At 42.6% G+C, this 14,550-nt stretch overlaps 1 protein-coding gene across 8 annotated transcripts in view; it reads left to right on the top strand.

The window, feature by feature from the left end:
* RYR3 (ryanodine receptor 3) overlaps window positions 1-14,550 on the top strand; it is a 954,561-nt gene that overhangs the window by 294,548 nt on the left and 645,463 nt on the right. For all 8 annotated transcript variants that reach the window (XM_089671311.1, XM_089671312.1, XM_089671314.1 and 5 more), the window contains 3 exons: window positions 1,266-1,378; window positions 6,235-6,340; window positions 9,186-9,279. In XM_089671311.1, coding sequence (XP_089527437.1) covers window positions 1,266-1,378; window positions 6,235-6,340; window positions 9,186-9,279 — 313 coding nt within the window. The remainder of the gene's footprint in view (window positions 1-1,265; window positions 1,379-6,234; window positions 6,341-9,185; window positions 9,280-14,550) is intronic.

The following is a 14,550-nucleotide window of genomic DNA, read 5'->3' on the forward strand; positions in this document are numbered from 1 at the left end:
ATTTATATTAAGGGGCACTCTAATGGGCACATTTTCTGTTACAGGGCACTCTGATGGGCACATTTATATTAAGGGGAACTCTGATGGGCACATTTCATGTTAAGGGGCACTCTGATGGGCAAATTGTATGCTAAGGGGCACTCTGATGGGCACATTCTCTGTTGTGCCCATCAGAGTGCCCCTTAACATTAAATGTGCCCATCAGTATTACCCTTTAACATTAAATGTGCCCATCAGAGTGCCCCTTAATATTAATGTCCCCATTAGAGTGCCCCTGAAAGAGCACACCCTACCTTGAGGGCAGACAGAAGCGAAAGGCAGGAGCTTGCTGGGATCCTTGTTGAAGGGGGCAGAGTGCACGCTTGTGGACAGGCAGGGAGTGGGAGCCGGGAGACAGTGAGCTGAAAGGGGCAGGGTGCACACGTGATGTCATCGGTTGTCAGGATGACCGACCTGCTGAGCGGCAGATCTGTCATTCTAGTCTGGTGGGCTGGTGATCTGGGCAGGAGCGCTGCCATTCTTGGACCTCGGTCTGCCATTTAGTAACTACTGATATAAGTATGCATATGCCATACCTGTGGGACCGCTGTGGAATTAGAGAATGACTGTAGTAGTCACCACTACTACAGTGATTGCTTCTGTCTTCTGAGTCTCCTGACAAATGGCTGCCTTCTGCATAGCAAAGACTGGGGTCCTTGCTTGGCACCATTCACAGAACACTGTGCATTTTTGGCATATGCATGCTTACAGTGGTACACGCAGCACCAATATAAGCATACAAAAAAATCCATACCTGGAGTTCAATCTTGATGTTTTTAATTTATACACACAAAAGGTATTAAAGGTGATTAAGTGGCTGTGTTTAGAAAATAGATGTAATGTGTTTATCCTTTTGCATAATATTAAAAATTGAACATAAGGAAAATATTTAAATTTATTTTTTTTGCATTCTTCTTCTGTATCTCTAAACAAGTTTCTTCAGGCCATTACCATTAAACTGCCAACTTAAAAAAGCCAGGTGCCTGAAGGAATGCAGACTAAAACTACATGGATCTACATCCCTTCATAGCACAATCATGAACCAGCACAACTGTAAATCAGCCAATGACTTTGAAAATCAGGCTCATGTATATGAGTCTAGTCCCTTTTTTATACAGTGTATCCAGATCAGTATACTGTGGCTCAAAGTGTTTTTTGGAGGTTTTCATTGCCCTTTGAAAAGTAATCTTATGGTGAAATAATATTGAACCATATTTTAATTGCAGGAGAAGCCTGTTGGTGGACAATACATCCTGCATCCAAACAGAGATCTGAAGGAGAAAAGGTTCGAATTGGAGACGATCTGATTTTAGTCAGTGTTTCTTCTGAAAGATACCTAGTAAGTATTTGTCAATGCACAAAAAAGACTTTGCAAGTAATATAAATTTGTTACAGGTAGAGAATTATAACATGATAGGTAATAGAGCTACGCTATTTTGATGGTGATAGAGTTGTACCAAATGATTCTTGAAAGGGGATTTGTAAGGATCTCTCTGTAGTCTCATCACATAAAATGGAATTGACTTTTTGACTTCAATGCAGTCGCATTGTCACCTGTATAGCTTTACTAGTTCAGTGATTATTTTTTGCTTGTTTATTAAAAGTGCATTTAAAACATTTACTCTAGTAGCTTAACATTCATATCTGAAACTAGTTTTGGACTGGGTTAGCAAATATAATCATGCCCAGCAAAAAATGATTTTCAGTTCCTTTGAGTAGCCATTAGTGAGATTGGCATATGTCTACAAATATTTGAATTAGTAGCTTATTGTCCTTTCATCTAGGGACATAGCTGAGTCATCAGTTGGTAGACACATGTAGATGGTTAGGTTCTTTTAGTACTACCTTCGCACTTCTTCTATATTTAATGATATTGTAACAGTACAGGACACATGCTGTATATTTATGGACCTTGGGGTATAGGCTGGTACCCTCAGGTGACTGAACAGTGGCAAGCCTTTGAGGACATGCTCACTCAGCATCCCCCTATGACCCTACCCTCTGTGGGTTCTCAGTTATTTGCCAGTGTCCTAAGGCCTCTTTTTCTTCACAGAGAAATCACTCTTAGCTTAATTAGTGTATTTTTTTTTCTTTGGATTCTTCAATCAGCTCTTTACCGTCTTCTAATTCAACAATATGAGCAGTGCATCCATATTGGTGCAACCTCTGTAGAACCTTGGAAGCCGTACTCAGGCCATACCCTGTGGGGACAGCCTGTGATGTTTCTTCTGACACTGGATCCTATTTGGGCACTCACCTCAGCACTTTGTGAAATTTGTGTAGTTAGCAGGGTGCTATTCAGGTCCAGGGCATGGTCCTTCTGTATGGAACCCAGGCCCTGAAGACATGTGAATCTTGAACTTTATATAGAGACAGGCAACATGGATAGGTAAGACAGGGTCATCCTGTTTATTGTACCATATCTGTAGCCCCACAATCCTGAATAGAATGTATTCATACCTTATAACTAGCAGGAAACTGGAATTGTGTTTAAAACATATTGATTTTGCAGTATAATTTTCTCAAACTTGACACTAATATTCAATCACTTAGATCACAATGGATTGAGGATCGGGCTCCGGTAAGTATGAGGGTGGGCGGGGGAGGGAGCTGCATACTGCTAGTTTTTACCTTCATGCAGAGAATGCATGAAGGTAAAAAAACTTTTAACCTTTAGAACCACTTTAAGCACACTAAAAGATCAGATTTTGCTCTACCTTGTCAAAACCTTTATTCAAGGTGTATCTTTGATCAGGCCCCCCTTAAAGCAACTTTTTCTTCCTGGGGACCTCAGTCTGGTTCTCTCTGCCAGGCAGAAACCACCCTTTAAATAATCAGGGAAATCCCCTTAGATAATCTCTCCCTTTGGCCTTTTTGGTTGCAATCACATCTGTCAGACATGTCTCAGAGCTAGCATTCCACTCTTATAGGGAGCTATCACTCATCCTGCAAAAGGACAAGGCCATTCTTTCTTCCTAGGATGGTATCGGTCTTTTCCCTCAGTTAAGTCATAGTCATTTCTTCTTTGTGTGCTGTTCCAAAGTACCCCCCTCCCTCCCCCAAAAAAAAAATGCTCTTCATGTCTTCAGAAGACAGACTTACTCACCAACCCTCAGGTCCTCGAAACGGGACATCTGGCTTCAAAGTCCACCATTGCTAGATAGATAAGACAACACATCACCAAAGCTTACGTGCCACAGGACAAAATTCATCCCGTGCTTTTATGCACTCAGTCCACCGTGTCGGTGGGTGTTTTCAGGACATTCAGATAAAAAGCCTCTGTTGCCCAGTTTTGTAAGGCTGACACCTGGTTCTCTGTTTATACCTTTTCAAAGTTCTACCAGCTGGATGTCCAGTTTTCTGTGGATTGACAAACTGTCATGGTCTAGGTCAGGTTCAGAGACCAGTTGCTACAGCAGTGTAAGGCTTACCTGAAACCAGCAGGGTTGGTACACCAGCGGATCACCCTGGGAATGACGCAGGCTCACCTGAGGTGTGGGGTCTAAGTATTAACCGGTTTTCTCCAGAGCTCCTAATGGTGGAGATGGATTTGGCTGCGTGCTAATACCAGGTCGCAGATCTCAGGATCACCCCACCAGGGAATGAGCAAGCTGGAAACCAAAAGCGGATCAAACAGATTAAGGATCAAACAGAAGCGGAGTCAGTCACAAGCCAAGGGTCAGTCACAAATGGTAGTAGATAGGATGAGGCAGAATCGTAGTCAGTAGCAAGCTAAAGGTCGGTAACGAAGATGTAGACAGCAGCAGGAACAGTAAGTGGGATATTGGCTGGGAAGGCACAATAATCTGGCAAGGAGGAAGTGTTTGGACATGGCTTTTATAGGAAGGAGGAGCAAGGAGTTCAAGGTTCAAGACAAACAGGGCCAAGGCAGGATCATCCAAAGAATAGTCAAGGGAGCTATCCAGCTTTCCAGGTGGCTCAGTGAGAAGAAACATTGCCTCTCACCGCAGAAGGCCCAGGTTCAATCCCAGGCTCTGACACAAACTTCTTGGGCACTGGTAACCAAAAATGAGGTTTTGTAGCTTGTGAAGGCTATAACCACAGCTGCTCAATAAACCATAGGAGATATATGTGAATAGAACAGTAGCTGATACTGAGTGCTATTGGTATAGAGCCAAATTATTAGTGACCAGTAAAGTATTAAAAATTAGCAAGGATAATGACAGTGTTATCCAGAGTAAAAAAGAAGGATTTTATTATCCACTTCAAAGGAATTAAAATCATTGTTCATAGTCATATGTCCAATGTAAACAAAGGAAAAAGTGGGTGGTGTAGCCCAAATGTGGTCAATGAAATTGGCTTACTGCTGAAGAAATAGGTACATTCGGAGCAGGGTGCAGGAGGCAGTGGAGAGGAATCCTGTGGACTGCTCTGCTGCAAGATAGGTTGCCAACTGTGAGAAGGTACCACTCACAGGACAGGATGCTGCCTCGGATGTCCTTGGAACTCGCGCACTGGAAATGACTTCAGCACGTGCCGGAAGTGACATCAGTGAAGCACAGAAACTGGTACATGGATGGACAGAGAAGCCAGAGTGCCTGGGGCGGACCATAACAGGACTTGGTTGCTATGACTATGCGTTTCACACAGATACATGCTTTGTCACAGTCATTAACCATTTGCCGCCCGCCCTATGGCCGAATTTTAATTTTTTATATTGAATATGTTTTATAACAGAAAGTAAAAACTTTTTTTTTCAAAATGTCAGTCTTTTTTGTTTATATAATAGAAAATAAGAAATCCAGTGGTAATCAAATACCACCAAAATAACGTTATATTTGTGACAAAAATGTTATAAGTTTAATTTGGGTACAGAGTTGCATAACCAAGCAATTAGCAGTTAAAAATCACAGTGTTAAATAGCAAAAAATGTCCTGGTCACAAAGGGGGTAAAATCTTCCGAAGCTTAAAGTAATAGTAAACCCACAACAGTAAAATCAGTCTGTATATGCAGTATTCCTCACTGTGGAACCTAAGGGTTAATCCTCTGCATTGTGTAAAAATGCTGTTTGATTCTATCTTCTCTGATCCTCCCCTTCTTCCAGTGTCCCCCTCTTAGCTCCTGATAAGAAATATTGTGTGGAGACACTCTGCACCTGCTCAATTTGGTGTGTATTGCTAGAGAGGGATTTTTTTTTCTTGGGAGAGTGCATGTGATCAGCACAGAGCCAATCGGCACTGCCCAGACAGAGATCAGGGGTTCTGTACCCTCCTAGGGAATACTCCTCTTACAAGCTTTAACCAGTGCTCTGCTGAACACTGATAGAAGTCACAAGACTGGTCTAACTGCTGATGAGAAAAGGTATCTAGCAGTTTGTTTACTAAAATAAATGCATTTCCATGTGATGTGTACTGTGGGAGACCAGATATAGTGAATGCAGGGTCCTGGGTTTAATAACACTTTAAGTGGCCAAACAACAAATGTTGCTTTATTCACTGAGATTAGAGACAACACAAAGTGTTATTTACCTTAGCTTAAGTGCTGGTTCACACTGATGCGGTGCAGAATTTTCCAGGTTTCTGTGCGATTCCCAAACCGCATCAAAATTGCACCCTGTTCATGCGAACCGCTGCAGGTTTATGACAGCCCGAAATCGGTTTGCAAAACGCGGTGCGATTTGTAGGATCAGATTGTATGGGTGTGAACACCCATGTGAACTGAGATCCGATTCTGGTGTGGACAAAAAAAGGGTCCTGCATGATTATGGTGAGAATGTGGTACAATTTGAGCCATACAAAATGCATGGCTCAAATTGCACCGCACAGAAATCACGTGTAATTTGCACAGGAATGCTGTGTGTTTCCTGTGTGAATCACATGCGATGTGCAATGTAAACCTGCACTTGAAGTGTGCTGAGGATGAGCTGAGCAGCTAAAAAGATGCTCTGTTCTTCTAAGGCTGGTAGTATTCTTGGTTATTTGAATAAGTCGTTTGTTGTAAGGGAACTTTGTCAAAACTAAAAGATTAGTTCTTGGTGTCAGTAATTGATAAAAGGGGGTCCTGTTTCTGAGTGCACAAGATGCCAACCAAATTGTTCTACTGCACAAAAGACAAGACAAGTTTATTTTTTTATGTCTCTTGCAGAATCAGTGCAATGTTGTGTTCAATCCTTCTTTAGAACTGTGTTTACAGCACATACAACTGTGTAAAGAATTCTTAATTTTATCCCATAGCATCTCTCCATATCCAATGGAATGGGAAATATTCAGGTGGATGCTTCCTTTATGCAAACACTGTGGAATGTCCATCCTACGTGCTCCGGGAGCAGTGTGGAGGAAGGTCTGTCTTACGCCAGTTAAGTTGATGTTGACTTTCACCTAATTGCGCTACATTTTTCCATAATGATTCACTTTATACTGAGTGCTTTGTATGTGGTCACTGCTATACACAGGATTCTGTTGATACACACAGTAAAAAAACAATACATATTAAAGTATTTGTTAACATTCTTACCCCAGCAATGGCAGTTTACAACTTTCCATGCTGCTGAATCATACTTTCTCAATGATGCTTCCCTGAACTTCCGGTCTTAACAGCAAAGAGCTAACAGTGAACAGTGCAATCTCCAGTGAGTCTGTTATTTTGGAGTAAAGAGGGAGGGGAGCAGGGCAGTACTGTGCCTGTGTGTTTTTATTGATGGATACAGTGTAGGCAGACACAACTTTAGTCTCTGCATGCAAGGTGGCACTGTAGGATACTGCAAGAGAAAGAGCCATTCTGAACCAGGAAACCAGGGACAGAAGCCATGGCACCAGCTTAAAGCTGAATTCTGGGAAATCAGCCACTTTGATAAATGTGCAGGCATACTATGAGTTAAGTACAACAAGACGCATGCCATGTGGACCTATCTCTTTAATTTACATCTAACAGTTTTATAGAGCTCCAGAATGATAGCTCTCGCTAGTGTTCTGGAGCTCTAACTCTAGACCTTCTTGTCTCAGCTAGTCTCAGCTCCTTCAGAAGCTGCATCCTTTGAATCGGCAGCAGAAGGGAGGGGCGGGCAGAGATGCTGTGTTTGCCAACACAGCCTCTCTCCTCCAAGAGCCCTAGAGTGTAGCGATTGGAAGGTGGCATGCACCTCATTGGACTTAACTCTCAGCATGCCTACGCATATATAAGTGGCTGAGTTCCTGTAATTCATCTTTAAACTGAAACAGAAGCAAGGATTAAAAGATGAAGAAGCTGCATACTTGGTAATGGATTAAATTGGCTGCTGAAAGTGCATACAAATCTTAGGGTCTAATATCACTTTAATATTCCTATTTTTGTAATGTTTACCGGCTTGGTTTTGGTGCCCTTGAGATACAACTCAAATTTGAATTTCCTGCTCTTTGGTTGTGAGGCAGAACTTGTATTTCTCAAGTACAGTTAAATGGCCTGAAGCAGCAGATCTACCATTAGCATTGACAGCAGCAGCAAAGCCTCCTGGTTTTATCTTTATCATGTTGAGCTCAATGCCCTAAGGATCTAAATATGATGCACATTGATAAGTGTCATCTCTATGTAATCTTTTGTTACTTAAATTAAATAAATTGTGTTTAAGAAATGTCACAGTCATGTTTATAGCCAGTTGATTTGACAAACCATCCTGTGTACATTTTGTCTGTTATAAATTATCTTGATTTTTTTACTGTGTTGAAAATATAGCTTCTTGTGATAGAAGCATATTGAATCTTCTCTGTGACTAATTGCTAGCAAATGCAAGGGAAATGCAGGGCATCTTTTATTGTGTACCTTTTAATTATACACTCCGAAGACATTTAAGACATTTAAAACAACATTTTAAATTGGATTACAGATAACCTGAGTAACACTTCTACAGTGCTCATAGTATGTTTACAAGCATTTAACACTTATATAAGCTACCTTTGATTATATGATATACTTAAAAGAAACCTCCACCCAAAGTGTATATTTCATCTTTGTGTGGTTTCTGAAAAGTTCAGTCATAAGCTGGCTTCTAATAACTCTTAGGAAATCCAGGGGAAAGCTATTTTAGACTCCTGGGACATTACAAAACCAAATGATGGTGTCACAGTGCCCAGTGGATTTCCTATATTGCTGAACAAGTAAATAACTGAGGGGATTCCAACTGTGAAATCCTAATTTTGCTTCTGTGAAAAGTGTTGGGACTAAACTACTTCTTGGGAATTCAACCTCTGGATTTTGCACACTTATAACGTCTGAAAGCTTTTTCTTGATGACATCTTCAAAAGACTGTTTCAAAAACTTGATACTATCAATACATATAACATTGTGGGTTACTTAGTAACTACTGCATAATTTCATAAAGGACTTAATTCCATCATCATCTGGGTTACTACTGTCCCGTTAATTGTTTTAGACCCTGGATGATTTAAAGAAAAGATCTAAAGCAATGGTCTAAATAATATTTACTTAGGAAAGAAGAACATGTTATACTGAAAGGATTATTTTGTTGTACTTTTTTTCTAGTCTCCTCCCTATCATTTGTTGATGATTGATTGAAGTTTTAATGAAACTTACATGGGTTGAGATATATCAGCTTATTAACATATTTCAAAATTATTGTTGATTGAACATATTTAAAGGACAAGTTCACCTTTTAACAAAAGATAATAAATGCACATTTTTTTTGCGGGTAAAAAATGTACAGTTACTATTTTTGGTTTTAGGAGCCTTGAAAGCATTGCATCAGCCATCAGCAGATTGCTGGTGCCATGCAGGTCTCCTGTAGACTGCTAGTGTATTCTGTCTGCTTGTACCTCATATGAGCAGGCAGTTTTACACTTCCAGGAAGAATCAATGAATTACCACAGTGCTCAACAACAGTGCCATTGTTGTTCATTGAGAACTACAAGCTGTCAGCCACAAAGGCTGTCAGGACCTGTAGTTTCCCATTCACAAAACTCTGTGAATGAATGACATGACCAAGCAGGTGGAGCCCTGCATGGCAGCATTTTTAAATAAAATTGTGATAGCTAGCAGTGGGAGAAGATTCCCTGCTAGCTGTAACAATGGGGGATTATATGTGTTACACCCTGAATATGGGTGTAAAATATTACAAAAGGTGAACTTATCCTTTAAAAATTGTTGTTGACTGTTTCATACACCTTATTATGCCTTACATGTGTTTATATTTCAGGGTATCTTCTTGGTGGACATGTTGTCAGGTTTTTCCATGGTCATGATGAATGTTTGACGATCCCATCTACTGACCCAGCAGAGGCCCAGCATAGGTATGGGGACATATGCTTACAAAATGTACAAACTATTTTTGCTCCTCAAAAGTGTTTTGCTCAGTAATATCCTATTTAGGAGGGTTTCTTTCAGAAATGGACATTCCCTGTTCTTGGCCCAGCCCTTTCTTGCCCTAAAAACACATTTGACGTTTCTGATGAAGATAATTCTGTTTTCAAGAGGTTGAGAGCCCACTTTAAGGCCTTGGTCTCCCTAGCAGGTCTTACAATCTGTTATCTGCCAGACCCTTGCTTTCTGGATTAAACACATAGCCTAAGACCCTGGTTCTATGTTAATGGATCCCTCTGTGCATGACCACCTTTACCCTTTCCTGTTGGCCTTATACTATGAAGTTGACGACTTTGCAAATACACTTTGCTAGATATCTAGAATGAGCCTCCTTTATATTGATATTCAAAGGATCCTCTAGCTCAAATGCTGGTCAGAAGAACTTTCATGCAAGAAGATACCTTTGAGGGAAAGTGCCTATTTGGTACTTTGCCAGACAAGTACATTAAAGTGGTTGTAAAGGGCTCAAGGTTTTTTACCTTCATGCATTCTATGCATGAAGGTAAAAAACCTTCTCTGTGCAGCAGTACTCACCTAAGCCCCCTCTCGATCCAGCGACGTGCGCTGGAGTCTCGGCTATCCTGAGACTCCCTCTCCTCATTGGCTGAGACAGAAGCTGGAGCCATTGACTCCTGCTGCTGTCACTCACAGCCAGTGAGCCAGTGAGAGGAGAGAGGGGGCGGGATGAGCCACGGCTCCGTGTGTGAATGGACACAGGGAGCAGTGGGTGCCCCCCATAGCAAGCTTCTTGCTGGGGGGGCACCCAACAGGAGGGAGAGGCCAGGAGAGCCTGCAGAGGACCCAAGGAGGATCAGGGCTGCTCTGTGCAAAAACAATGCACACAGCAGGCAAGTATAACATGCTTGTTATTTTTAGAAAAAAAATGTAAGCCTTTAGTATTACTTTAAGGAAATCACCGGGGTAAAGTACTCTACTCCCCCAGAAAAAAAGTCTTTCAACAGGTAGGGCTTTTGCTTCTGAAACTAGTAAAAGATCCTTTCGTCCCTCTCAGGCTTTGAGCTGATAGTCAAAATCTGTAGCATGCTTCTGTTGGAAGATGTGGACTTCCAAAACAGCCAAATCCAGGTCCATGCTCTCTAATCAATGATAATGGCATGTCTGTTGGCCTTCATGGCTATCTGGTCACAGGAAATCTCAGATGTTTTGGTCTAGAATTTAATTTCCAAGGGCTACGTGCTCTCATACTTTACATTTTCCTTTCCAAAATGTGTGGATCCTCAAACTGATCTTTAGCAGCTTCTCTCACAGGGGTTGTTGTCAGGGTTGCTGGTAAGGGGGTACCACCGGTCCTCTAGCACTGGGCCCTGGCCCTATCAGTTCATCAGGGGACCTGGGTAGCCAACAAGTGGCTCTCTCACTCTGCCTTTCTGCTACATTTTCAGCCGATCCACAGCCTCCTGTCATTCTTTCGCAGCACGGCTCAGTGCTCTGTTGTTAGCTCTGCTTACCCCATTCCCTTCTATTTATCTTGGTAAGTTTGTTTCTCATCCCCCTTCCTTCCAGATTCTTACCCTACTCACTCTCCCTGTCATACATCACTCCTCATCCCTGCAATCATGCTCCAGTTTTTCTTTCTTCTGAGTCCCATTGATTGTGCCCAGGTTAGTCTCCCTGCAGTCTCAGTCCTTCACTCTTGTACCTCCTGTATTCCTCCCTTCTGATCTAACCTGTCTCACAGTCGATTCTGTTCTTCCAACTGCCCAGTCTGTATATTCTTTTCTGCTCCCACCTCCTCTGACACAGTCACAGCCATAGGTGTCTTTTATCTTATCTGGCAAGGCACAATGTTTATGTAGCTTGGCTTCCCACTCCTGTCTCCTAGTCTGGTTCCCCCTCAGTTCACTGCTACAAATCTCTCATTCCCCTATCCAGTGCAACTTTACACTGTCATCACCCATTACAGACTCGGTTTGTGAATAAACAGACAGCCTCTGTACAGAGCACTTCCAGCTCATTCATCTGCCCAGCAGGGTTGTTAAAAAAATGTTTAAAAGTAGTAGTTATAAAAAAAAAAAGGGGTCTCATTCACACACACTCTGGCCATGTGAATGAGTGATTTATTCATGTGGTTGGAGCCACCTGCTACTCTGTGGGGACACAGCAGCTGTTATGAACACAGCTGCAGGTTTTAATCTGACAGGTGTGCAGGTGTGGGTGAGTTTCCCCAAATGCCCACTATTCATGTTTGGGGCTGTACACCTGTACCCACACACCTTTAAATGTAGGACCTGCAGATGTGTTCATAACAGCTGCTGTGTCCTCACAGAGTAGCAGGTGCCTCTGTACTTCCATAGTGTAACACAGACTGCCTGCACACAGCTTCAGGTGGCTCCATCCCCATGAACAATCCATTTATTCACACTGTACAAGCCACGTGGCCCATGTGAATGAGCCCCAAGACTTAATTTACACAAAGAGCAATTACACAATTGCCTCAATGCAGTTTTATATTTTGGATTTATCAGACATTTTGTGTTTGTGTCAGCTAATAATGATTTTAGTGTATTTTTAGCAAAATATCACTGATATTTTTTGTGGGGGGGAGGGTGCCCTGTCTGGTAGGCTGTATGGGGCCCCGCAATTTCTATCAGCAGCCGTGTTGCCCCAGATCCTGACTAAGAAATGTTTTGACTCTTCCCAAGACAAATTGTGGCATGCAACCCATTTTTGATCTGAAAAGTCTTGACTTGTTTCTGTGAATCCAAATGTTCCACAGGAAATCTGCCAGGTTTGTCATTGCCTCTTTTGAACTGATGGCCTCCGTGGACATCAGGGATACTTACTTATACATACCAATCTTTCCTTTTCATCAACACTACCTGTGTTTTACCATGGGCACAGAACATGACTAATTTGTTGCCCTTCTCTTTGGCTCTCCAACAGAAACCCGGGTCTTCATCAAGGTTCTTGCCCTAGTCCTAGCTCTGCTCCACTTTCAGGGTATTCACATAGTGGGATACCTGCACGATCTCCTGTAAAGGACCAAACCATGCAAATCTTTTCAGCCAATGTCAGACAGAGGGTGCAGACTTTGCAATGAGTCTGATGGATCCCCAACCCTTGGAAGTCATTGCTGGGACCATCTTACTGTTGAAGTATCTGGGCCTGATATTGGATACAGTCCTGTCCAGGATCTTTACAAAACAGGACAAACTTCTGTCTCTCCGTTCTAGTGCTCAGACCCTTTGGTTCCAGAGTCAGAACCCAAATTCCAACCTGCATGAGGGTCTTAGGACTGAATACAGCCATCTTTGAGGAAGTACTATATGCCCAGTTTCAATCCAGACCTATGTAAAGCAACATACTGCCTGAATGGAACAAACAGACTCACTCCTTAGACTGCCCAATGCATCTAACCTGTACGGTCAGATTCTCCCTAATGTGGTGTATTTCAAACCTGGTGCTGGAGTCAAGGAAACCTTTTTCCCCAAAGATGGGGAACATTCCTTCAATGGATGCAAGTCAATCAGGCTGGGGAGGAGTCCTGGATGACTTCTGTGCAGGAGGCTTCCACCTTTTAGGGCAATTGCACTGTATCTTCATCTCTGCTGGATCTCTCAGTTGCAAGATCACCCAGCCAGATTCTAGCTGACAATGCCAAGGCAGTGGCCTACATCAAGAGTCAGCAGAAGTTGAGCCGCTCATCAAGAATCTGACTTGATTCTCATTTGGGCGGAACTGCACATTCCTGCCCTATAAGCTTTTCAAATCCCAGGGTGGAAAATTGTCAGGTGTACTTTCTCATCATCATCAGGATTCTGAAAATGATTTCTCTATCCAGAGGTATTCAAAGCCCTTTGCCACAAGTGGTGAAAGGCAGATGTGGATCCTCTGGCATCCTGATTCAACAATATACTGGATAGTTGCCAGATCCAGGGACCTTTGGTCCTTCACACTGGATGACTCATCAGGATCACTTCAGCCTGATCTGTGCCTTTCTACCTCTACAGCTGCTTCCTTGTCTGCTGCACAGGATTGAGATGGAGAACATTCTGATGATCTTATGCAGCGAATTGACCCTATAGAATGTGGCACACGCAAACTTCTGGCAGACATTCCACATTCCCTTCTGGAACCTCTGTTCTAAGGACTGGTCCACCATCCTGCTTCGCAGTTGCTGGCTTTTGGGACTTTGGGAAACTCATTTGGGATTTCCCCATGTCTGGCCTCACTCAAAAGGTGTTTTTTTTCATTTCTATCACCTCTGCTAAGTTTGCCATCTTCCCTTGTAAAGGGCCTTCCCCAGTGTTACACATGGATAAGGTTGTAATGAGGCCTGAGGCCTTCTTTTTCCCTAGGGTGGAGTACACCTTCGACCTTAACCAGGGCATTGTTCTTCCCTCCCTATGGCCTATTCTGAAACATCCCAAGGAAATGATTCTCTGTTGTCTCAATGCAGTACATGCTGTGAGGGTCTACCTATTGGCTACAGTCTCTTTTCAGCAATCAGGTTCCCTTTTTGTCCTACCTGAAGATTCCTATAGTTGTTTGCTGCTTCTTGTTAGACCAGCGCTAGGTGGATAAGTAATAGAGCCTATTGTAAAAAATATAACATTCTACCCTTTCTTGTTAGGGTGCGCTCTACCAGATCTGATAGTGCTTCCTTGGATTTTCAGCATCAGGCATCTGTTTCTCAACTTTGTAGTTCTCTCACCTGATCTTCTGTTCACACATTTGTTAAAGTTAACCAGGTAGATGTTCAGGTCTCATTGGATACCTTTTTTGGGCATAAGGTGCATCAGGCTGCTTTCTTAGTTCTGTCGATCCTCGCCTTGGCCTGTTTGTTTGGTGGACCTGTTAACAGTTGTTTGCTGTATTTCCCACCCAGTAACTGGACTTCTTTTAGATAACCCATGGTTAAGATCAGGGGCGGATTGACAACTCATGGGGCCCCTGGGCAATAGGGGATCATGGGGCCCCTGTGTCCTTGCCCAAACTCAAAAAAAGCCTATGAAAAAGGTACCAGGGGCATCTCATGGGGCCCCCTACTGACCCCGGGCCCTCGGGCAGTGCCCGAGTTTCCAAATGGTCAGCCCGCCCCTGGTTAAGACTAAATATTTGTTCTGTAATGTACGATTAACAAAATAGGATTTTAGACTTCTCTGCAAAAATCCCTTTCTTGTAGAACAGAACAGGACAGAGGTTCCTCTGTTCTGTTGTTTATAATCTCCCTTTAACTT

This window comes from Staurois parvus, unplaced genomic scaffold (assembly GCF_062004578.1).
Source record: "Staurois parvus isolate SC_StPar_1 unplaced genomic scaffold, SC_StPar_1.0 ptg000104l, whole genome shotgun sequence".
NCBI classification, from domain to species: Eukaryota; Metazoa; Chordata; class Amphibia; order Anura; family Ranidae; genus Staurois; species Staurois parvus.